We start from the raw sequence: 23,654 nt of genomic DNA, 5'->3' as shown, positions 1-23,654 counted from the left end.
CATATAGGCTTTTTTTCTGGGTTAAAGGGAGCCAGTGCAGAGAAGCTAATATGGGCTAAGGAATAAGGTGAATAACTTTTGTTCAAGCACCAAAACGTGTGGAACTCCATGACTTGGATAAGGCAGTTCACCTCTGTAAGTGGTACAGATTATTACGTTATCTGCGTAAATTACTCCAAAAATATGTGTATACCCGGAACCTATGATTACAACAACTTGTTTCCCCCGGATGAATATCTCAGCCGTACCAGCCGTCCCACTAGCGGAAAATAAACAGAAATCTGTCAACATGGCAGAGGTGAGTTACGATTTAATTACTAGTATGTGAACCAATTATAATTTAAAATATATAGTTGGACAACAAACAAGGCAACAATTGACTCTATACACTAATGTGGAAGCTTGTTTACAGCATGCATTTTCCATAGATTCCAAAGATCGACCATACAGGTCCGAACGAAAGATGACGAGTAGCTCACCAGCTAAGTAACTTGGCCAACGTTACAAAATACAATATTACTAATAATAATAAAATACGTACTTGTCATAGTAGACCGTACCGTCGTTATTGCATTTTATTCTAAATAAAATAACTAGCATGCCGTGCTAACTTAGTGTGCTAATGTTTGCTTTAGTATTTCCCTCAAGTGACAGAAGTAGTAGCCTCGGAAACCACAGGCGTTTTGTTTCAGAACTAGCAGTAAACCACTTTTGCGCGAATATAGTGCTATGACAGTGTGAAAGAACACGCCACAAAGCCTTGTGTTTTCGTTTAGTACAGCCTTAGATCAAGACTCTCGTAGATGTATTTGATCGATGTTGACATTTGGTACATTTAGTATAGCGCCGTTTGGAATCTCACTATCTAGAATAGATATATAGATATTGAGGTTCTAAACTATCTACTTTTTTTCATTGATTTGATTGAACTATTTATTAACCGTTTGCAGAATTACAGTACATTTCAAGTACAACTCGATACAAAAACTGGACGACACCATAAAGCATTACACTTGTTTACAATAGGGCCCACCCAGCCTAAGTTTTAGACTCTCGTAAACATATTTATCGATTCTGACATCATCACTCTCTGTACTTGCCCCATGGGTTGCTGTCTGAAAAGCTTTGCCTCAATAACTAAAAATACATCGCATGAATGCACCTGGGACGTATCCTCATTCCTCAGTGATGTATCCTGAGGTCAACAGGGTTTCAGGTCTACCAACATTATACCCCTCACTCAGGCGACCCAGCCGGGGTTTATCAAATAAAAAAAAGTAGCTACCCTCGATCAGTCCATCAGGGAAAGACCAAGGCCACACAATCCGTTGCTCCGGAACTACTCTGCCGGGACTGGCAGAGTAGTTCTGGAACTACATTCTGGTGCATGGAAGGACTAGGCTCTGTGGGTTGACTCCTGTCCGGGCCCCTCCTTCCTACGTCTCACCAGGTCCACTCCTGCTCTCACCAGGCCCAGGACCTGTGTGTTGTACCAGACTCCCAGCACCTGGCACTTCATTCAGGAGTGGTGGATTACAATGGCCCTCCTAAAGGCCTCACCGAGGTTTGTTGGGCTTCCTCCTCACGGAGGACACCGGCTGGGGCGCTAACCCATACCCGCGTGTGGTGCCGTCTACATTCCGGCTGTCACCCGTCTCTCCGGTGGTCACCAGACTGTACCCGGTTATAGTCTATTCCTATGAGTCACTATTCCTAGTCTATTCATCAGAATAGACCGCGCTGTTGCGCATTTACAATGGAGGGAAATCCAAGATGGATGCCAGATTCCGAGACGGAGTGGATTAAAATACTTTTTTTATTGAAAACTACGGGGGTACGGGTTGTAATTGCTTAGCGTACACCAATCGGACAAGTGGGGCAGCAGGGAAAGCACCTTAGATTTTGCATTTGTATACATTAAGAGTTACTCTGAGGCAAAGCTTTTCAGACAGCAACCCATGGGGCAAGTACCCTTAGACTCTCGTAGAGAGTGATATCAGAATCGATAAATACGTCTACGAGAGTCTAAATCTTAGGCTAGGGCAAAACATTTAGAGACGTACGAATATACGGTACACTTCTATATAGCCAAAAACACGTTAGTGTAGCAGCGTAGATATTGAGGTTCCAAACGGAGCTACACTTAGTATCTAGGCCGCCACCTACTACATTTCTTTTTACATGGGATTACCAGTAAAAATTAAAACATAACAAAAGCAAATAATATTTGCTAAAAGTTGCATTGCATGTGCACTTATATGCTATTAACTTGCCACTTGGGTATTTCATAAAATTGTAGAGCCTGTCGCTATGTTGTAGAGATGCTCCGATAATCGGCCAGTGATCGGTGATGATCGGCCAATATTCACTCTGATCGGTAATCGGCATTTACCCTATCTGTGATCGGCAATTTACCCTATCTGGAGAAACTGATCTTTTACACCATTTAAGTGGTATACATGTCAATCAGATATATAGTATAACATCATTTTGCATTTTTGTTACAGCCCTAATCATTCTCCCCTTCCTCCCCACACACACAAACAGTTTTGACATATAATAATTTTGGAAATATTAAAATGTGCAACATTTCACAAGATCAGTATCGGTATCGGACATATCAGTATCGGCCGATCATGAGAAAAACAATCAGTGATCGGTATCGGTCCCAAAAAACCTGATCGGAGCATCCCTACTATGTAGGCTAGTATATTGCAAAACCACAATTTTACCCTGGAGAACTTTGATTCCAATCTGCTTGCCAGCACAAAGCTATAATCAAACAACAGTGAAATGGGCTTTAAGTACTCTTAATGACTTTCAGCTCCAGCAAGAGACAACAATATCTTGAACTCGCACTAATCGTTTAAAATGCAGCCTACAGGCTGTCACAGTGTAGTGATCATTGTGTTCTCTCATAATTCCAAAGGATATGGGTTTTGTCTGTTTATTCTAACATCAGTGATTGTTGAATTTCTTTAACCCAAAACACTACCCCTGATTTATGTTTAAAACAGTAACAGCTGTGGCTGATATTCTGATACTGTATGACACATGCTGCGCTCTAGACCTGTGTCAAGTACTGAGTGAGCTGAGGAACATTTTATTAAAAAGAAAGGAGAAAAAAATCCATGGTGGCTGATTGATGCCAGTGTAAAAGAAAATAATTGTGAAATAAGCTCCACTGTTTTATATTGTGTGTCAATGTTTTGATCGAGGAATCGGGAATTACTGATGGAGATCTCTTGATGGAAATGTTGACACGCAATACAATGGTGAAACCTTGTTTTCTCGTGTTTTGATCAAGAGAAGAAGAAGAAGATCGAAACATTGACACGCAATAAAGCAGTGGAGCTCATTTCACCAGTGTGCTGTCCTTATTATCTTTTATGTGAACTTTCGCTCGTTCTACACCTGGGAACTTGGATGTGCGTGCGCAGTGCGCACAGCGCACTACCCTTTTCATGATTGATGGCTGCCAGCCCCATTTTATTCCAGGACCTCTGAATAATAGCTATCGAACTGCCAAAGACCATCTTATGGCTGGTATTGATATCTTTCCCTGAACATATGTATTATTTTGCATATCAAACATTTAAATAAAATACTCAATAGTTCAATACACGTGTGTATCATTTATAAAGGGACAATTTGAAACTCTTCTTATCCTATTAAATGGAGACTATTTGTTACAGACTCACAGCCTGCAGGACATGAGGCAGCAGGCAACTGTTGCTGCTAAAGTTTTCATCCAGAGGGACTACACCAATGGCACTGTCTGCCAGTTCCAGATTAAGTTCCCCGCTGACCTGGAGACCAGAGTAAGATATCTATCTATCTGTCTGTCTGTTTCTGTGTGTGTGCCAATCGATCATTAGATACAGACATCATGCATGCACAGACACATACATATGATAGCATACTACAGAGTACAGACTTGTGAATTGAAGTGAAAAATCCTGCACACTGCTCTTGCTCAGCAGCCTAAAGGTACTTTCAGGTGGGCATCAATTAACGCAGACGTTGTCGCCTGGATCAACGACAGGTCTGCTCATGAGGGGCACGACAACACAAGCGTAAAAAAAAAGCTCAACACAATCCAAGTCTAGTTAGTCACGGGCGTGTGACAATTTCACAATTTCCATGTAAATTTGCTTGCGTTGTCCCCTTGACTTCTCTGCCGTACAAAAAAACCCTCATTGAAAATGAATTACTAGGCGCGTTAATTGCTGCCCATCTGAAAGGACCTTTGTTTATTTTAACATTTGAATAAACTTGTAGCACGGAACCCGACCCAAAGCTGGACAGAGGAAAATTCAAATGTAGTACAATGCTGATTTATGATCATTTCACCGTGGCATTGAGACTAGCTGTGTGTGTCAGTCACCTCCCTTCGCACCATCCGAGCGTCATGCTCCATGCTCCACACAGAAGAAGTTCCAACTTGTAACTTCCCAGTGGCTTTCGTTTATGTTTCACCTTGCTAAAACCTCCATGGTGTTCAGCTCAGCTTTAAGTGTGCTTGAGATTGACTGCGTTTCAATTGGCTGTAAAAGTTAAACATGGCTCCTTCAATCAATATGCAAGAACAGACTATATGTATTTTGGAGCATAATTACAACACGTATGTCTTAATTTAAAAATGAAGGTTAAAGAGTTTAATATAATAATAATAATAATAACCAGTAAGATGCACTGCTTGCACGCATCCGCCTGGGTGACGGCAGACTGCTGGGAGAGCACTGGCGCTTTGGCATGGGGGGTCAGATCAACATGGAATGAATTCTGTACTGGCCATATATGGAGCGTGTCTGTACAGGGTATCAGGGGTTGACAGACACTAAAGTCTCAGAGGCACTTGCCTGTTGCGCAAGTACAGGTTATGTTCTACTTGCCCTCAGGTCATGGCCACTTGCCCCCAAAAAATATCTTTTAACTTATTTTTTACTTTCTTTTACTTTACTTGCTTGAAATGTTTCCTTTCCAAGTTGAAAGTCACAGGAATACGGTAAACCAAGTAAATCAATAAATCAAGTCATCATGTAAATCAGGGCTCAAAATTCACTCTTTTACTTGGTAGAACTGGTGCTACCAGTTTCAAAATGTAGACACCCATTTGGAGAGATAAGATAATTTCAAGGACTCCCAGTTTGACATGCATTGGGTAACTGACCCCCATTTATTATTTTTTATTTCTATTGTAAAATCAATGTTAATTTAACTCTGAGAGTTCATTTGGTTCCATTGTTGCACTCTCTGTTACAGACCCTTATAAGGGTCCACTTGGTTTACTTCCTAACTATCTACAGTATAATTTTGCTGGGAGGCTGGAACTTCCACTTTGAGAACCACTGTCCTACACACTGTCTCTGTGTGGACAGTGGACACACACGCACGCACACACACACACACACACGCACACTCTGTAGGACAGTATGCACAAGTTACAACGGCATGATAGCTAAGCTGATATGGGGAACCTTTCTTCTTTAGCAGCCAGTGGCGGAAGGTTCCTATAACGACAGTGGGTGCCCCCCCACTGTGGGTGCCCCCCCGCCCCGCAACCCCCCCCCCCCCCCCCCCCCCCCCGCCGCAGCGAGGGAAAAACATGTTTTTGGTACTTTATTTACAGTTTGCTAATAAACACAGTGGTGCGCTTTCAGTTCACAACGAACACATTCAATTGTTTCAGCATCTTGTTTCAACATTTCAGCATGCTCAATGATCAACAAACAGTAAATCATTAAATTGTTTCAGCCATAAGCGGCGGGTGGATTTTACCTTTTAGGTAGGCTAGAATTGAGTGGGACGACGACGCAGATTTATTTATTTCCCCCAGATGGTCTATTAAACAATGTCATGATTTGACCAATTTATTACCAATCTCGTACACCATTGCTCACGAAAGCAAGATCCTTGACCCAATTACAGCCACTGCATCTTACCTTTTTAATTAAAGTAAAAGTAGTCTGAGGAAAAGGAACAGTTCTGTTCCCCGGACACTGTTTTGTCAACTTTTGGGATATTTTGGCTGAGATGGCTGTTTGTCAAGTCTCAAGTCAGTGTGGAGATTACCCGGCGGTGTTGCTGCCCCTCCCCTCCCTCCCGGCTCATGGCTCTTTACAGACGGGCCGACGGTACACAGACAGCAGCCTCTCCGCTGACCGTGTCAGTGTAGTGTTGCTGCAGGAGTGTGAATGAACCGTGCGGTCACTGGAACAAAGCCACCGTATTAGCATTTGAATACCTGTTCTGTGAACACCGTAAAGGTGTGTGTTTCTAAGCGTACACAGGTGGAACAAATTAATTAACGAGTGACGGCTAACGAGCAAGCTACACTGCTCGTCTGCTTAGCTGCCTGCCAGCAAGCTCACAGAGACATTAGGGAGCAAAAGGTGCTCAAAATACCAAGTTTTGGGGTGCTTGAGAAAACTCATGGCTCATTTTGCAACCTGGTGATGAGCTCGCAGATCAGCTGTTTTCGCGGAGCGCACGTCGCAGCCACTTGAGGTGCGTGTGTCTAAGAGAGGGGGAGACACAGAGCACTATGATCACGTTCAAGACGGATATCTCGTGTTGTGTTTATAGCGAAGTAAAGACGGTTGTATCACCACTCAAAATGCACACCTGCCCGATCGGGCAACCCGGTGGCAATATGCCCGTCTTGCCCGACCATATTTCTTACCTGCCCTGGGCAGGCGTTAGTGTCAACCCCTGCGGGTTTGATGAGGTCAGATCATCATATGGAATGTCAGGATAGGTCAGCTCCATATATGGAGATCTAAGGGTGGCAGCAGGGGGCAGTGTCTTGAGTGTACAGGGTTCGATGAGGTCTGGCCATATATGGAGCGTGTCTTGAGTGTACAGGGTTTGATGAGGTCAGATCAACATATGGAATGTCAGAACCATATATGGAGATCTAAGATCACATTACAAGTGATGTTACAATAAATATTGATTCTGATATATTAGAGAACCGTTTGATCATCGTTGGCCTGGTCTAGCAATCCTTAGATCTCCATATATGGATATTAACATAAGCAGTAAACAATATTCTAAAACTAAAATATGTTTGTCAACTTTTTATTTTATCCCTACAGAAATTACACTAGATTTACCATGTACCATGGCGATTTGTAATCTTTAGCCCAATGTATGTTAACTTTAACACACTGCTGCTATGCACCATGTGGCTGTAAAGTCACCTACCTACAGTAATAATTTCAAGATATGAGAACAGAACTTCAAAAGCTGCTTCTATAAAATGAAGCTTGGATTGGCACACACAATCAGTAAAGGCAACAGGAAAACACAATTTTACCACCCCAAAAATTGGTGTGCTCTGCACGCGCCATGTTATTTATTTATGATTAATTTTTCTCTTACACAGACTTTTATCCCTGTCTACGACAGGGGTAGACCGATATAAGGTTGGGGGGGGGTTCCCCTTTCAAAACGTTTTACAAATCACATATTGGGACATAAATAATGTCAGTCTTGGGATTTTTGCTAACCCCTGCCGTAAACTGGTAGTTGACATATGTTCCTGATAAACTATTTGACTAGTCAACTATTATCCCTGTCCCTAATTTTTGTATTCTTGAAGTCAACTTTGCCAAACCAAAATGATGGAGAACTTATGTCAGTGCCGACATGTCAGAGGTTTGCATTTGGAGGAGAGCCAATCCTGGTGTAATGAGTTTGGTCCAAGGAGATGGTCTGCCCTGCTGTACTCTTAAGTGCACTAAAGAGTGCCATTAAGTAGACTCTGAGCACCGTGATGTTGTATATTCTTTGTGGATTTGTCCCAGTGAGTCTGTCATCCTCTGTGCATCCAAACTGCCAGGTTATGGTACCAATAACACAGGGTAAGAAGTAACTAGTGTCTGTTACAGATGTTGATGTTATCAAATGAGCACATCCTATCCAAGGTGTTGTGTAGTTCACTGATGACCTCTCTAGATTGCAATAAGAAGTCACAGAAGTGTGTCTCTGATGCACATTTAAGACCGCAAGGATTAATTAAAGTCTGCCCGCCACAAACGATGAACACAAGGGTGTAAATTAGTACCCTAGCCCGCCAAACACGAGACTCTCGTGAACCAGGGTTTACATTCTTTAATCCAAGTTTTAATTCGGATCGTATCGTAGCTAATGAAGCTATCGCGTAAACATTGAGTGAGACACTGGCCGCGGCCATTTTGAAGATGCGCGCGCATCCACTTGCATTGTAAGCCCTGTCTTCAAAGCCCTGTATCTCAGAAAGGACATTGAGGGGGCAGTTTCTGGCCCAGACAAGCGTTTTCAACGGCCTGTAGCAGGCGCTGTGATACTCGCTTTTTCCACCGCCGAGCGAGACAACAACAACCGGTCATAATACCACATACAGCAGTTTTTCACAGAAACATGCGATTACGGATATTTGGATCTTCAAAGTAAGTGTTACGCGTGATAAAACCTTGGCAATACGCTATCGATGAATGAATTAATGCTGGCGGTAAATGTATTAATCTATTTATCGCGCATTGCCAAGGTTTTCCCCTTTCAACCTTTATTTTGAAGAGCCAATATCCGTAACCGGGTGTTACGATGACAATGCTGTGTGTGGTGTCTTGACCGGTGGTTGTTCTCTCGCTCGGTGCAGAAAAAACCCGACCGCAATTAAATTCTTCTGGCCCAGCGTTTCCTTTGTTCCGCAATGATAGGCCTCAACAACTAGAATACTACAGCACTTGTAGATTAAAACAAACAAACAAATATAAATTTCAAATGAACTTGGTTTCTTTAAAAGAGCACAAGTGAGTTTCAATAAAGTAAAATTACAATAAAGTGTGCGTAGAAGAATTTCGGTGCTACAATTTTCACTAGTATCGAAACAAGGAGCATAGATGTGGAAAGCAAATTTATTCCACTGCCGTTTCGAAAGATGCCAATCTGAGAGAAAAATACTGCTGGACTGTGTCCTCATATGACTGCGAGCAGACAGGCGCTTCAGTAATGATCATGGGGGGGATAGAAGAGCAGGTCGCTGAGACTGAACAGAGTCTGTGCCACATGAAAGTGCATGGTGGGTGATCGGTTCAGAGTTCATCGAACAAAAAGCAGCAGCAGCTTTTGCAACCCATATAGCCACATGAAATGATCAGTTTAGCAGCACTTAAGCCTAGTGGTTTAATGGCGCGTCCCTCTAGATTGGGTGGTCTTTGTCTGGTTTTTCTTGTAGGATATACTTTGTGTAGAAGACACACATGCCAAATGGCTGGAGAAATACAGTGGGCTTCTCCTAAAGGGAGGCAACTGCTTCAGTGCCATATAATAAAAAAGTGTTTCCAACACATATTTTTATTATTTGCTGCAAACTATCAGATATGCAGCGGCAGCACTTTGCCAAGCTATTAAGCTTTTTTTCCTCTTTTTTTTTACTGACCTGTTATTTATGTCACCTCATTTGGACTATTGCTAATCTTTAATGGCTAACATTTAGTTCAATCTGTTTCTACTTATCTTTCATTGCAAAAGTCTTCATATTGAAAAAGCACATTCTTGCATATAATTATTTGGGGCTGTTGATGTATTATTGTTGGTAGTGCTTTTCTGTTTTAATATTTGGATGGAGAATAATCCCAAATAACTGGGAAAGCACTCGTGTTTGGCAGCTTCTTTGCCAGACAAGCTAAGATAGCTGAGACAGAGTTTTGTTACTCAGAGTTACTAGACGGACAGTAATTTGTCTTGATGACGTTGGTGGGGAACAATACGAGTTGTGTAACATACAGTATGAACATACTGGACCTCACAATCAGTGCAAGGCCAATTCAACTGATCTTGAGAGTACTGTACATATCCTTTTTTTTATTATATTGAGAATATGTGTCAAAATCTATTTTCTGTTTGTCTTATTTACATTGGTAGAACGAAGGCCATATTCCAAGGTTAGGTGATATAAAGGAATGCTGAGAGGATGAAGTCTTGGGTGGGGTTCGACCATCCATCCTGCTTGTTCCTCAGGATAACATCCTACCAATGACACTGGTGTATGGACATAATTATTGAACAACAGAATAGATGATCACAGCAGAGAAAACGTGCATTTTTGAATTGTAGCCTTTTTCACTAAATGGGAAATAAGCTGTAGAACAAAAGCTCCTAGCGTATACTGTCAACTCCTGAGTGTTCATTTAACTCAGAGTGTACAAATGGGACCCAATGGACCCAATTTTGGTTCCATTCCAGTAAAATCTCTAGCGTTAAATTGACACTGTTGTGTAGGCAGGCATCAAAACACTATATCAGACCACTTGGCTGGAGCATGTTGATGCATTCTTCCAGCACATGAGGGTCAGGCCGCGTTAGGGCATTCAGAGATCCAGGAGTCCAAAGGTTTGGCAAAGTCCTGGCTGCTGGTGAGCTCTACAGGCTTCGTAAGGTAGACAATGTGCCTGTGTTCCTATAACTGAATAAACAGAAACGTACATTCTTTATTAACGGGCGCAAACACTTTATTAGAGGGCTCTTTATCTGTGCTTCAGGCTCCAGCCAAAGGCTAACCTCTCCTCTCCTCTCCTCTAACCTCCCCTCCTCTCCTCTAACCCCCTCTCCTCTCCTCTCCTCTCCTCTCCTCTCCTCTCCTCTCCTCTCCTCTCCTCTCCTCTCCTCTCCTCTCCTCCCCTCCTCTCCTCTTATCTCTTATGTTCTGAGTGGGTCTCAGTGAGTGCACTGTGGAGAGCATAGTGGAGACTAGCGTTGATAACCTAGTCAAAACAATGGCAGAGTCCAGCAGCAGTCCTTAGGCCCTGAAACATCCATGGAGCATGCCTCCATGGGAGGACAGCAGTCCTTAGGCCCTGAAACATCCATGGAGCATGCCTCCATGGGAGGAATGAAACATCCATGGAGCATGCCTCCATGGGAGGAATGCTTGAGAAAGGCTGCTTCTGTTGTTACCCAGCCCATTTTCATAACCGTGTTCTTGATGCTATCAGAAGTCTTGATCTACCCGGATATAGGGTTGAGTTAATAAAAGATGAATCCATGTCAGGAGATAAGGTCACGGTGAATCTCAATACTGGATATTAGTTGTGTGTGTGTGTACTGTCCAGCTAAGTAAGTGAAAGAACACAGAGATCAATACAGCTGAGGCATTCTCATTTCAGAGTTGTTTTGCCATTTCTGGAAAGAGGTGCAGCTCTGCCTTGATGAATTACATGTCTGGGAAAATTCACCCACTCATTGGTCCAGAGACAGAGCAGAGGGAAAAAAAGTGATCTGGGGTTTGTTAGAGGACTTTCCATTGTTAGAGCATTTTCCATTTGATCTTCAGAATCATTTTCCATTTGATCTTTAGAATAAAATCAGACAGCGCTTCATTTACTGATTGATCCAAAGACTCGAATGGTGAAGATTGAAGATTTGAACAGTGCTTTCTATGGCACTGGCCATCAAAGCACCAACAGTGTGTGTGTGTGTGTGTGTGTGTGTGTGTGTGTGTGTGTGTGTGTGTGTGTGTGTGTGTGTGTGTGTGTGTGTGTGTGTGTGTGTGTGTGTGTGTGTGTGTGTGTGTGTGTGTGTGTGTGTGTGTGTGTGTGTGTGTGTGTGTGTGTGTGTGTGTGTGTGTGTGTGTGTGTGTGTGTGTGTGTGTGTGTGTGTGTGGCAGAATGCTTTCACAGCCATGAATGGATATAAACGTGTTAACTTTAGTTGGACAATACTAGAATAGATGATTACAGCTCAGAATGAGTACACAATATGGAGCACTATACAATATTTATACAATGTCACAGTCACAGCATGTCTATCCATCCATCTTCAACTGCTTATCCGGAGTCGGGTCGCAGGGGCAACAGTAGAGATTTCCAGCCTTCCCTCTCTAGAGCAACATTAGCAGCTTTCTCCTGGGCGATCCCGAGGCGTTTCCAGGCCAGTGTGGAGATGTAATCCCCCCATCTGGTCCTTGGTCTGCCCTGGGGTCTCCTCCCAGCGACAGCGAGGACCTCCCTAGGGAGATGCTCTGGAGCCATCCGTACTAGATGCCCAAACCACTTATGCTGGCTCCTTTCCAAGCGAAGAAGCAGCGGCTCTACTCTTGAGTCTCTCTCCTGTGACTGAACCCGTCTGAGAAAACTAATTTTGTCCGCTTTTATCCGCAACCTTACTCTTTCGGTCATGACCCACACTTCATGACCATAGGTGAGAGTATGAACGAAGATTGCTTGGTAAACGGAGAGCTTTGCCTTCTGGCTCAGCTGTCTTTTTTGAGGGGCGCAAGCCCCTCCTATGCCCAGCTTTGTGTGTTTGTGTGTACCACATTTAAGATGATTTGATTGGCCAGCTTTGTGTGTTTGTGTACCAAATTTGAGATGATTGATTGGCTGAGCACGGAATGGGATTTATGATGATAAGAGCGCCCTTCACTTCACACAAGTGTGATTTTTTGCTAAATGTGTACTATGACACCAAGGGTGTAATCTATTCAAAAATGCATAGGAAAAAGTACTGCCCAGATGTGGGAACGAAAAGTCACTTTTTCATGGTTCACCTTATGGCATATATATATATATATATCATCATTTTTTCATCCTTTTTACCAAATCATCCCTTTTTACCAAATCATCCTTTTTCATCCTTTTTACCAAATCATCCTTTTTCATCCTTTTTACCAAATCATCCTTTTTCATCCTTTTTACCAAATCATCCTTTTTACCAAATTATAATTTTTTCATCCTTTTTACCAAATCATGCTTTTTTCATCCTTTTTACCAAAGCAGCCTAACACACACACACACATATTAACTGTACAGTATATATGATGATTTCGGGTGTTACAGTACAGTACAGTACAGTAGAGGGACCCCCACACGGTAACTCTGTCATTTCTCAACCGTTTCGGACGTGGGGCGGCTCGCCAGAACCGTCCCGGCCCCCTAACGGCACTAATTTGTGCTGGGACCACAACACCGCACTGGATGTCATTTCCCTGGAGCAATAGTGCTGTAGGTCCGCCTGACTATGAGACGTCTACCACTGCAATTTTTACGTCAAAATATTCTCCTTGTTTTCCACACTTTTTTATAGTTCCATTTTCAGCCACTGCGTTGCCACGGTTTAGTTTGTTGTGATCCATGAACGCATCATCGGCAGTGCTCGGCACAAAGCCAACAACAAAACTCGCACCCCCCATCACCCCCACCTTTTTCATGGTCGGGAAGATTTCTCGTACCACAGAGGAGGTCCTTTGTACCACTAGTGGTTGAGAATCACTGCCCTAGACTCTTTCCATCTACCCCTTATGCACCCCACAGTCCCCGTGCTCTTATCTTGTGGTCTGTCATTGTTTAATTTTGCTCATTTCAAATTATTTGTTTTACTTTTAAGTCAATTTGTTTTAACTGAAAGTCACTTTTTCATGGTTCACATTATGGCATATATATATATCCAATATATAAAGAATAAAAGTTGGAGAAGTGCCGTGGGTGGGTCTGTACGTGTGTGTATTTTATGCACGCCCGCCCAGCCACATCCTAGGACATTGTTTCTCAACATGCCATTGTTCCAAGGGATTCTATTGGGGTCCCAATAGATTTCAGGGAATGTTTCACGTTCTTTAGACATATCCAGTCTTGTGATTGGCAGTTGTTGGCTTTGGTATATGTATGTGCTGAGCCAGGCCATTTTGAAGTTCATTGGAGATGAATGAGATATCAACCAGCAGCTGTATCTGTCAGTTTTGATAAGCTTGGTCCACAGAAGATTTAGTAGCAATCGGTCAAAATCTATTTTTCAAAAGAATTCAAAATAGTGGAAAATATAGCCATTTACCCTCTCACAGAGGAATTAGCAAATCCATTACAGAAGAAGTAAAAGAACAATGAATACAAAAACAATAACATTTCACTCAGCCCTTTGGGGATGAACCTCTAATAAGTAGCAGATAACATAAGTGTGTGTGTGTGTGTGTGTGTGTGTGTGTGTGTGTGTGTGTGTGTGTGTGTGTGTGTGTGTGTGTGTGTGTGTGTGTGTGTGTGTGTGTGTGTGTGTGTGTGTGTGTGTGTGTGTGTGTGTGTGTGTGTGTGTGTGTGTGTGTGTGTGTGTGTGTGTGTGTGTGTGTGTGTGTGTGTGTGTGTGTGACCGATATAATATCGGGAAGCTAGCTGCGTGTGTGGGGGACAGCGACATTACCTTGTTAATGAATGACCTGGGTTGCTTTTATATTCAGATTGCATTTCTTGTGTGTGTTTTCAGATTGACAAGCAGCAGTTTGAAGAGACGGTGAGGACACTGAATAACCTGTATGCTGAAGCTGAAAAGCTTGGTGGTCAGTCATATTTGGAGGGCTGCCTGGCCTGTCTCACTGCCTACACAATCTTCCTCTGTATGGAGACCCATTATGAGAAGGTGGGAGATTGCATGGCTCAATAGATGCTTTTATTAATAAGTTCTGCTCATGATACGTGGCTTTTAATGATGTAGGCTTCATGCATTTATTTCAATAATTCCATCCTCACTTAAAAATGTGGTCTCCTTTTCTCCTTCTCTCTTTCGGTCTCTAGCCATCCATTCTTATCGTCCTCCTGTCTTTCACTCACTCGCATACTCGTCATTCTCTCTCCCCAGTGTCCTAAACACAGACGCACACAAAAAAGGCTATTGTGAATTGATTACATTTATACATAAACCCATCAACAAATGTGTCTACAAGCCACATTGGAGATTATTGAAGTGGCTTCAAACCCTAAGAAGCCATGTTGTTGCCCATGCAGCTTGGCCATAAATCAACAGCTTTATGATCCTCTGTAAAAGCTTGCAAAATGTGTATGATTTATATACCTCCTCAACCTCTGGCAAACCCCTCTTTAAGCCCAACCCACACGGAATGTAAATGAATCAGTATGTCAGTAGGCTTCTCCTATCCAGGGGATTTGTATTGGAGTGGACAGGAGTAATCGAGGATGAAAAACAGTTTGGCTTGGTTCGCGGTTTTACGAGACCCTTATAAAGACTGGTGATTTGAATTAGCTGGTCTTTGCCAAGCCAAAGATTCGCTGGAGTCGACTATTCAGCTCCTGGCAAAAAGGGAAAAAAATGAAGAATGCAGCAGGCTGGCTGGTTGTTTTATGGAGGTGGCCTTTTAGCCAATAGTATGCAAGTTTCATCCCAGGTATGAAGAGTTCCCAGAACGTCCCACTGCTGCAAAATGAAGACTAGCTAACGTGCTATATATTAGTGTAATTTTGTTTGTCCGTCTGTGTAAAAGTATGTCAAAGCCGTATCCTGCACAGAGCCAGACGAGGATCAAAAAGCATTTCTAAATCATTCATAGTATTTGTATTGTATTATGCAAGATTGCAAAGTCGGAAAACACAGACCAGGACTCAAGGCGAGTCGTGCAGACCCAATGCGAGAAGCATGTACTCCTCTTCAGTATCCAGCTGAGAATCTCAGCTAGAGAATGTTAGAGCCTCCTGATAGTATTTTTTAAAACATACGTTTATTTACGTTATAATATTTGTCACTGTTATTCCTCTGTTTTTTCAGGTTTTGAAGAAGATTGCAAAGTACATTCAGGAGCAGAACGACAAGATCTACGCCCCACGAGGTCTCCTGCTCACTGATCCCATTGAAAGAGGACTCCGAGTTGTATCCTTACCATGTGTGTTTTGTAGCCAGGAAAACCTTTTTCTAATAAGGAAAATCAGTTTCACTTCTCTCAACAGCATCAAGGTGTGTCGAAAGAGTTGGAGTTTTCCCTCTAGCTTTAACTATAATGCTTTTTCAAAGCTGATTTGGTTCTAACCGCTAACAGTGACATCTTAAATGACTTGTGGTTGATGTGCTGACAGTATCATTCAGAGTGACTTTCAAAGTGTTAACACGTCTAAAGTGTTAACGACGCATGAGGATAAGCTGAAATCATATATACTCAACATTACAAGCAGCCAACAATGAAGTGTGATGATCTGAGCCACAATGCCTTGACAACTGATATTGAATATTAGGTGTGGTCTAACAATGGCTGTGTACTCTAACTCAAATTAATCCTAATTTGTTGTTGATGTGTTAGACATAACTAGAGCGGTGCCCAGTTATTATGTCTGTGTCCCTTTTTATGCCCATATATGGAGTTATTTGTCAGGCATGCTCAAATATGGAGTCTATGCAGATGTCAGAACATCATTGTGATGTCAAAACACTAACAGGCAAGCTCTCACTCACACACACACACACACACACACACACACACACACACACACACACACACACACACACACACACACACACACACACACACACACGCATTTATAGATAGATATATGATAAGCTAGGAGAAGCCGTTTGTAGGAATTTGCTAAAACAACTAAGAAATGGTGCAGGTGAGGTGACCACCGGAGCTGAAATAACGTTGAGCGGTGGTGAGTAAAAACAGAAAAGGGCTGGGGCGGTGGCGGTGATTTGCTCTTCACCGCGGCTTGTGGCATCATGTTGTAGTTCGGTGGTCACCTCACCACCAGACTATGAATAACGCTTAAGACGGCCTTCCGCTGTCCAGTCGCGATAGATTTATTCTTACCTCCCGTTGTTGTCATCGCATCGAGAGTGGTTTGTCTACATCTAGCTGCTACAGCCACATCCGGAACAACATCCGGTCCGTCGGTAAAAGTGCTCCGTTGCTATAAATCGACTGGGCGCTATAATTTAATGGATTAAATAACCCTGGGCAATTACCATGATACAATGTTTGGAAAAAAATGGCGTGGTGTCAATGGCGTTTAATGTTTTGATGTTTAATTTACGTCATATTTAGCGGAATTATCAGCTCTTATCATCACACATCATCATGCATCATCTCATACTGGCCATTGGCCAATCAGAATGCATGTTGTCTGTGATTGGTTGGCTCATTTGCTCGTTTACATATGACGTAAATTTTCCCTTCAATGTCAATGGCGTTTAATGTTTTGATGTTTAATTTACATCATATTCAGCGGAATTCTGACGTCATTTCTCCATTCATAGTCAATGGCAAAACTAGAGACGGTTGGGGACGAAATTTAGCAGATATTTGACCGGAATTCACTTACAGTAGTCAATGGCAAATCTTGAGACGTGTGGGGACAAAAGCTGTTTATAGAAGGGGCTAAAATTGGAATTTGGGGGATGGGCCAGGGGATCTTTTCTAACCAATAGTCACATCTGTCCCTCTGACAGCCTGACTTACAGGATGACTTACAGGATGCTATTGATGCCAGTAATGGGAAATATGTACACATCTAGCACAGAGTTGCACTAGTGGCCCTGATGCCTAACAAATCAAATGGGCCATGGAGCTTATTGCAACTATCCACATAGCCAGGCGCGTAGCGTGGATCAAATGATTGACTGGGCAAATTAGCTAATGGGGGACCATTTAAAACAAAGGTGGCTTGCAAGCTGTAGTTTACTACTAAACAGACATTTGCATGCACATAGGCCTGCCAAAGTTCTTTTGTTGTTTTTCTAGTTATTTCGCCCCTTCTCTTCGAAGTTAGACTGGGCCAGTTCTAAACTGACTGGGCCACGGCCTGCATGGCCCAATGGACCCTACGCCGGTGCACATAGCCCCTCTATTGCATTTTCTGGACCTGCTGGCAGTAAATGGGAAGCAGCATTGTTGGTCAGTTTACAGGAAATGTAGGGATACACTATAATAACCACCAGATAAAAGTTGTGTATGTAATCCATAGCATCTGTGTAAAATCAGCAGGCGTGCAAAACAGCTCGGTTTTTCCAAGAGTCTGTGGGGGAGGGTCATGGGTGACTCAACATTCTAATTAATTGTAACTGGTGGATTAGAAATGGTGAAAAAAAATATGAATAAAATCGTTTGCAGCTGAGGGCTATTCTCTCTATTGGAGCATTATGGTTTTCATTTGCACAACTGACCTGGATTATGTCTTTGACACCGCCAAGCTGTTGCTCTGCTGACTTTGGCATGAGAGGAAGTTCGGGGTGGGGGGGGCAGGGGGGGTTGCGGAGATTGACAAGAATGTCACACTTGTGCTGTTGTTTAGCCTCAACCACAACACACACACACACACCTCCCCTGTTGATTCAAGTCTGACCGATGACTGTATTTCTATGATAATGTGATCCCTTAACCACCACCATCTGTTATGGAACTGGTCTGAGAGACTAAATGTAAATTCATTTTCTGTTTACATTTGAAGCTATTTATTTTGTAAAAACCCAGATCTTTCCATGATGCAAAACCCTTCCCATGAATTGATTGAATTAAGAGAATGGTCCCAATCATGTTTCAGATGTTATTCCTTAACTAGATGTTAATGAAGATTGAGATCACAGTCTTTGAAGACAGGAACTTGGGAAGATAAAAGCCACAGTGGTGAGTTTAATCACCATATTTTTGGGCTTTTTTGCCTTTATTGATGTGTTGAAAGTAATCTGACAGGAAATGGGGAGAGAGATGGTGGGGAAGACATGCGGCAAAGGCCGTAGGGATCGGGAGTCGAACCCGTGGCACGCCGTCAGGCTGGCTCAGCAGCCTAGTTGCCCAGACGGTTGAGCTAACCGTCCGGGCCATCATCAGGCCTTTTTAATAAAGGAATATAATTCTTTGCCAGGCCGGATTGCCGAATAGGCCAGGGACTGTTTTTGTCAGTCAGTGTGTTTGTGAGAAACTAATCTCCAGTTTTGTACAAAATGTCCCAAATCATGAATGCAGCGGTGCAATTGCCGTGAAACCTTGCCTGGGAATAACATCTACCATGGGTCCACAATGGTGGCATTATCACAGCCCACTTCATGTTTTGGCCTCTAACTCTTTACTCTTGACAGTCCGTAGGTCATACAATCAAAAACATTTCCTCCTGGATTCCTTGGAACGCTCCTCCCCATATTGTGCCTGTCCAGAATGTATGCCATTTCACGTTTACTTCAAAACACCTTTTGCTACTACTCCTACAATTTTTCTCGCACAAATTGGAACACATTATTTCTGGAGTCTTGTGATCAGTCAGATCTTCCAGATTCCATTCCAATTGGCTATAATTGCCTTCCTGACTTTGTAGGCCCTGGGTAGGCAACCCGGCCTGGTGGAGACCTGCACTCAGAGGAGCGCACTTTTCTAGTTGTTCCTATTTTTATCTGAGATATTTTGCACACATATATAAAATTGAGATATCTTGCTAATTTGTGTAAGTTTAGAAAGTCTATAACATTTTAAGACATTGATTGTATTTGATTCATAAATATTGTAGTGTTTTCAGTTGTTGACTGTGATCCACCACTTGATGTGTGAACTGCTATACCAAAATCAATTGAATGTCGCTGACAACTCATAGAAAAAACAAGTTTGTTGTGATTTTTCTGCTATTTTGGTTTTGAGTCAGTTGGTCAATATTTGCAATACGTGAAGCTCTGCTCCACAGCTGTCTCTGAAAGGGATTGATTGAGATGCATCTGCCAAAATGTAATGATAGGGAAAAGACCTAACAAGACAAAAATGGGGTTTCACATATTTTTGGGTTTGTTTTTGGTCAACTCAGTCCAAGAACTCTTCCTTGCTGTATTAAACCATTCTATTGATAAAGCACTGAGAACACATCATTCTTCTGCAGCTTTTATTTACTTTTCCTGCTGTATTCCTTTCATTAGCTCGTTAAAATAATTTGATTCTGCCCAAGGCAACAACTCAACCATGGCTGAATTTCATACATTGAAGATTCCCTTAAAAATAAATTCCATGGCAGACAGATTAAAGTTTTAGCCTCTGGAGCACCACACATCCTTCCATAAATCCTTTCACTGCTGTTGAATCTCATCTTTTCCACGTGTGTAACTCATTTCATGTGACAAAGAACATAATTTTCCCATTAAAACCTCCGGATATGCTCTCCTGCTTGTGTACTGTATGTATTAGACTAGAGACTGTGCAGGTGTATAAAATATATACTTAAAGACACGCGATGAGCTCTGCATCATAGCACAGTCACTACAGTTAATGCCAAAGTAAGTCTTTTATATATATATTATATATATTTTACCTATGGGGAATGCTATGTTTGGCCAACATTTTTAAGACCCCTGCAGACGGATAAGACATGGGAGCCGTCTATCGAACAAGCACATTTCCTCATTTGAAATTCCTGCCCAGTGCCTCTACATATACATTTCTCAGTGAGGAATGTAAACCATCTCTTTTTATAAGTAGCTGTTGAGAGAGTAGTGCTTTGGAACGTGGCCATGGTCAGAAGGCTAAACTGCAGTGGGCAGGCATTGTATGTGCATGCATACAGTTGCTATAGTTGCTATAGCTAATTTGTGCCGCTAGCTAGGCTAGCCCATCTCCTTGTTGTTCTTAACTTTCCCCCTTCCCTCACCTCTGTGCCATGAAGGCTTGGCTGAAGGCCCTTTTGGCTCAGAGGACTGTTCCGTTTGTGTAGAAGTCTCCTAGGACCAAGGGCTGAAGAGTGTGATGGATCAGCCGCCAGACAGACAGCTCTGTGGGGGGAAAACAGACCTGTTCTGTTTATTTGAGGCAGCGGCAAGCAGGGTTTCCCAAGTGTTTAGAGAGATTGTCCCATTATGGAAAGGTCACAGGTCTGAATATTAACAGCACAGGGCCAGGGCTTCAAGGTCACAAGAAAAACTGATGTATAATTTGCGCACCACAAGTTTTTCCAAAGCACAGAAATCATCTGATTTCCTGAACAGGCAACGTGTGGACACGTGGACAGCCAACATTTTTTCCTTTCTTTCTGAAATGCAAGACTGTGAGCCTCTACCCGCTGCTAACTAATTTCAGATATTCATGATGAACGTAATGTCCCAAAGGGGAATGGAAATTGCATGGGCAAGATCATACAATGTCAATGCTTTGGATTCCTCTGCACTAAATCTAATCCACCACTACTTGCCGGTTTGGAAATCAGAAATCAAAATAGACTACACACTGACAAATGTCTGCTGTCAGTTGCAGAAAAGTGTATGCAGAATGTAATCGGCAGTTCATTTTCATATAGTCTTTTTGCTGTCTGGCAACTTACTATGCATGTATGAGATATTGGGAGCTAAACTATTCAGCTACTGTGCTATTTGCCAACATTTGTCTGCCCCAACTTTTAAAGAGGGGCAAATGGAATTTTTTACTATGTTTTTATGTCAACATTTTCGATAACGCGCACACTGGCACAGAGGTTCATTCCTGCAGTTGTAGGCCACCTGATTGATACAGCAGGCTTCTAAAACCGCTGTCTAAAACCGTGGGCAACTTTGATGATGGAGAGGGCCACTATATTTCCAAACTCATTCCAGAGGGGCCACATTGCATATTGTTGCTGTTGGGCAGAAACAACCTCTTATCTCCATATTTAACTTTTTGTAAATGAATGCCATACTTCATCATTCTAGTATCTAGTATGTCACAAAAATAGCTCATCTACAAGCTCAAAATGTGTTGCATCTTGACAACATTTGAGCTTGTAGCTATTTTTGCTATTTTTGAATTGGAATCTAGAATTTCTTTTGATATTTTGAAATTGGAAAACCTGAAAAGTATTTTTAAAATTTTCATTTCAAATGTATTTAGTTAGGTTGAATGTTTGGAATTGGAACAACTGAAATCAATATATCAGTATTCAGTATACAGATATTAACCTGTGGGCCGCATAAAGTGAAGTTGGAGGCTGCATGTGGCCCCCGGGCCGCCAGCTGCCCATCTATGGTCTACTCTACACTACACAACCCGTTTCGACTGGTATCAAGTTACGTCCCGATAGGCAGAGAATAGTATATATTAGTAGCCCCTAGTTTCCATGCACCGACAATAGTTGGAAATGACACGTCCACCAGGGGGAAACCTTGACCAGGCTACTATGGTGAGTAGGCCAGTATGGCCATACTGGGCCCATAAGATGCATGATAAACGGACATACTGGGCCCATAAGAGCCTAGTAGTTTGTCCATCACTTTCCCAGCAATGTGATGGACTTTGTGGCAACCAGCCAGAGCAGCATTTGGAGCATACTTTATCTCCCATCACTGGAGTGGACTGCCAATAAATCAAACACACTCCGTGAAGTCAAGTTTCGTTGCTTCCAATGCAAATATAGTGATATAGTGTGAAAGTGTAAACCGAGGGAGGAAGAAGACATACAAATCTAAAAACATTTTCAAAAATAGCACTTTTACATAGTTAGCCTGCTGTAACTGAAATTTCAATCCGGTTTGTTGGTGATGGCTAAAGTGTGATCCTTGTATTATAAAATGCTCACTACATCATGTTTCCTCAGCAGGTGCCAGTCTTTAGCAGAGGGGCTTCAGGGGATCTACTATTTGGTCAGTGTGACCCTCCTTCCCCAGAAGACAAAGATCCAAAATCCTTACAACTGCGTCTCAAACAATCCTCCCCCAAATATGCCCGCTCACCCCAGCTAATTCATGTATGTATGTACAGTATAATTGTTTTCTTTGTTATGTATTAACTTAAATATATTTGTATTAACTTAAGTCTTTGTATTTTGCATGTTATATCTATGATGCTCTTCAGATTAGTCAGTTTAGTTAGCTGTGACATGCATAGTGTTTGGTGACTACTGGTCTTTGATTGAACCATGTTTTCTACACATTTACTGTATATATCATTCATACTGTAGGATACATTTGACTGAAGAATAATAAAAAAGTGCTCTTGTTGGTTGATACTAGTGCCTGTGTTGGCTCTGAACATTGCCTTTGTTAAAAGGATCCCTTTATCTCTTTCATAAATAAATAATCTTTCACTCAATAGGAACTGCTCCTGTCGCAAGTTGATGTCATATGGTCTAGCCGTATGGAATGCATATGCTAATAAAAAACAACTTCATACTTCCTAAGGTTAATATGAGCATCAAAGCAATATTTTAAATACTTGTTATTAGCATGTGCATTGCATACATTCCATAGGGCTGCCGCTGGACCACACGCTTGTGACTAATTATCATACCAGTTGCCGTGCAATCCCCCCGCGCCCACGGCCTCGATAGGATGACAGCGCGAGCAGAGAGAGAAGAACATGAATCCGCAGCATGACGGGCAATGCTGAAGCGGCACAACAAGCGCTGAATAGCTAATATAGATGATGATGATGAGTGCTGGTTGATGTGTTTATAAAGCTGTATCGTTTACGATAGTCAGTCAGTAGTCATTCATATTTGATACAGACTGTCGCGTGGTCACGGCCAGAGGAGCGGGTGGGCGGGGGGGAGCCCACGGCAACTGGCACGGGAATTAGTCACTCATGGACATATGACATCAACTTGCGACAGGAGCAGTTCCTATTGAGTGAAACATTCTCTTTTTATGAAATAAATAAAATATTTAAGGTGTTATACATTTTAGTTATATAGGGCAAGTATAATGTTTTATGGCATATTTGTCTTATTAGCCAGGGATCCTTTTAAGTCTCCAAGTGGATTCATGGTATGATATTCTGTCACTCATAGGTTGAGTCAAACAACAAAATCTGAAAATGAGGAGGATTTTCTTGACTTCCCTCCCTGTAAGATGTTGGTTGACGGTATTATAAAGAATCGGGTACCTGAGTACCTTAACCTGAGTATTAACCTTCAGATTAGTCTACATCAGAAGTATTTAACGGGGAGAAATGTATAAGATCTTGATTA

At 42.3% G+C, this 23,654-nt stretch overlaps 1 protein-coding gene across 5 annotated transcripts; it reads left to right on the top strand.

Moving 5' to 3' along the window:
• Positions 1-205: 205 nt before the first annotated feature.
• On the top strand, positions 206-22,777 carry LOC306934164 (golgin subfamily A member 7). Of its 5 annotated transcripts, XM_079516686.1 has the most exons (7): positions 206-298; positions 429-486; positions 3,696-3,821; positions 14,239-14,391; positions 15,532-15,633; positions 18,324-18,376; positions 22,284-22,777. In XM_079516686.1, exons 3-6 carry the CDS (start codon positions 3,714-3,716, stop codon positions 18,363-18,365), a joined length of 405 nt encoding a protein of 134 aa, XP_079372812.1. In that variant the 5' UTR covers positions 206-298; positions 429-486; positions 3,696-3,713; the 3' UTR covers positions 18,366-18,376; positions 22,284-22,777. The 5 variants fall into 5 exon arrangements, with proteins under 5 accessions (XP_079372812.1, XP_079372809.1, XP_079372808.1 ...); XM_079516683.1 differs by lacking the exon at positions 429-486 and having other exon boundaries at positions 216-298; positions 22,287-22,777; XM_079516682.1 differs by lacking the exon at positions 429-486 and having other exon boundaries at positions 216-298.
• The last annotated feature ends 877 nt before the right edge of the window (positions 22,778-23,654 follow it).

The sequence above is a fragment of the Electrona antarctica genome (assembly GCF_951216825.1).
Source record: "Electrona antarctica genome assembly, chromosome: 12".
Taxonomy (NCBI): Eukaryota; Metazoa; Chordata; class Actinopteri; order Myctophiformes; family Myctophidae; genus Electrona; species Electrona antarctica.
Note: the sequence above shows the minus strand (reverse complement) of the source record. Positions and strands in the feature narration are given on the sequence as shown.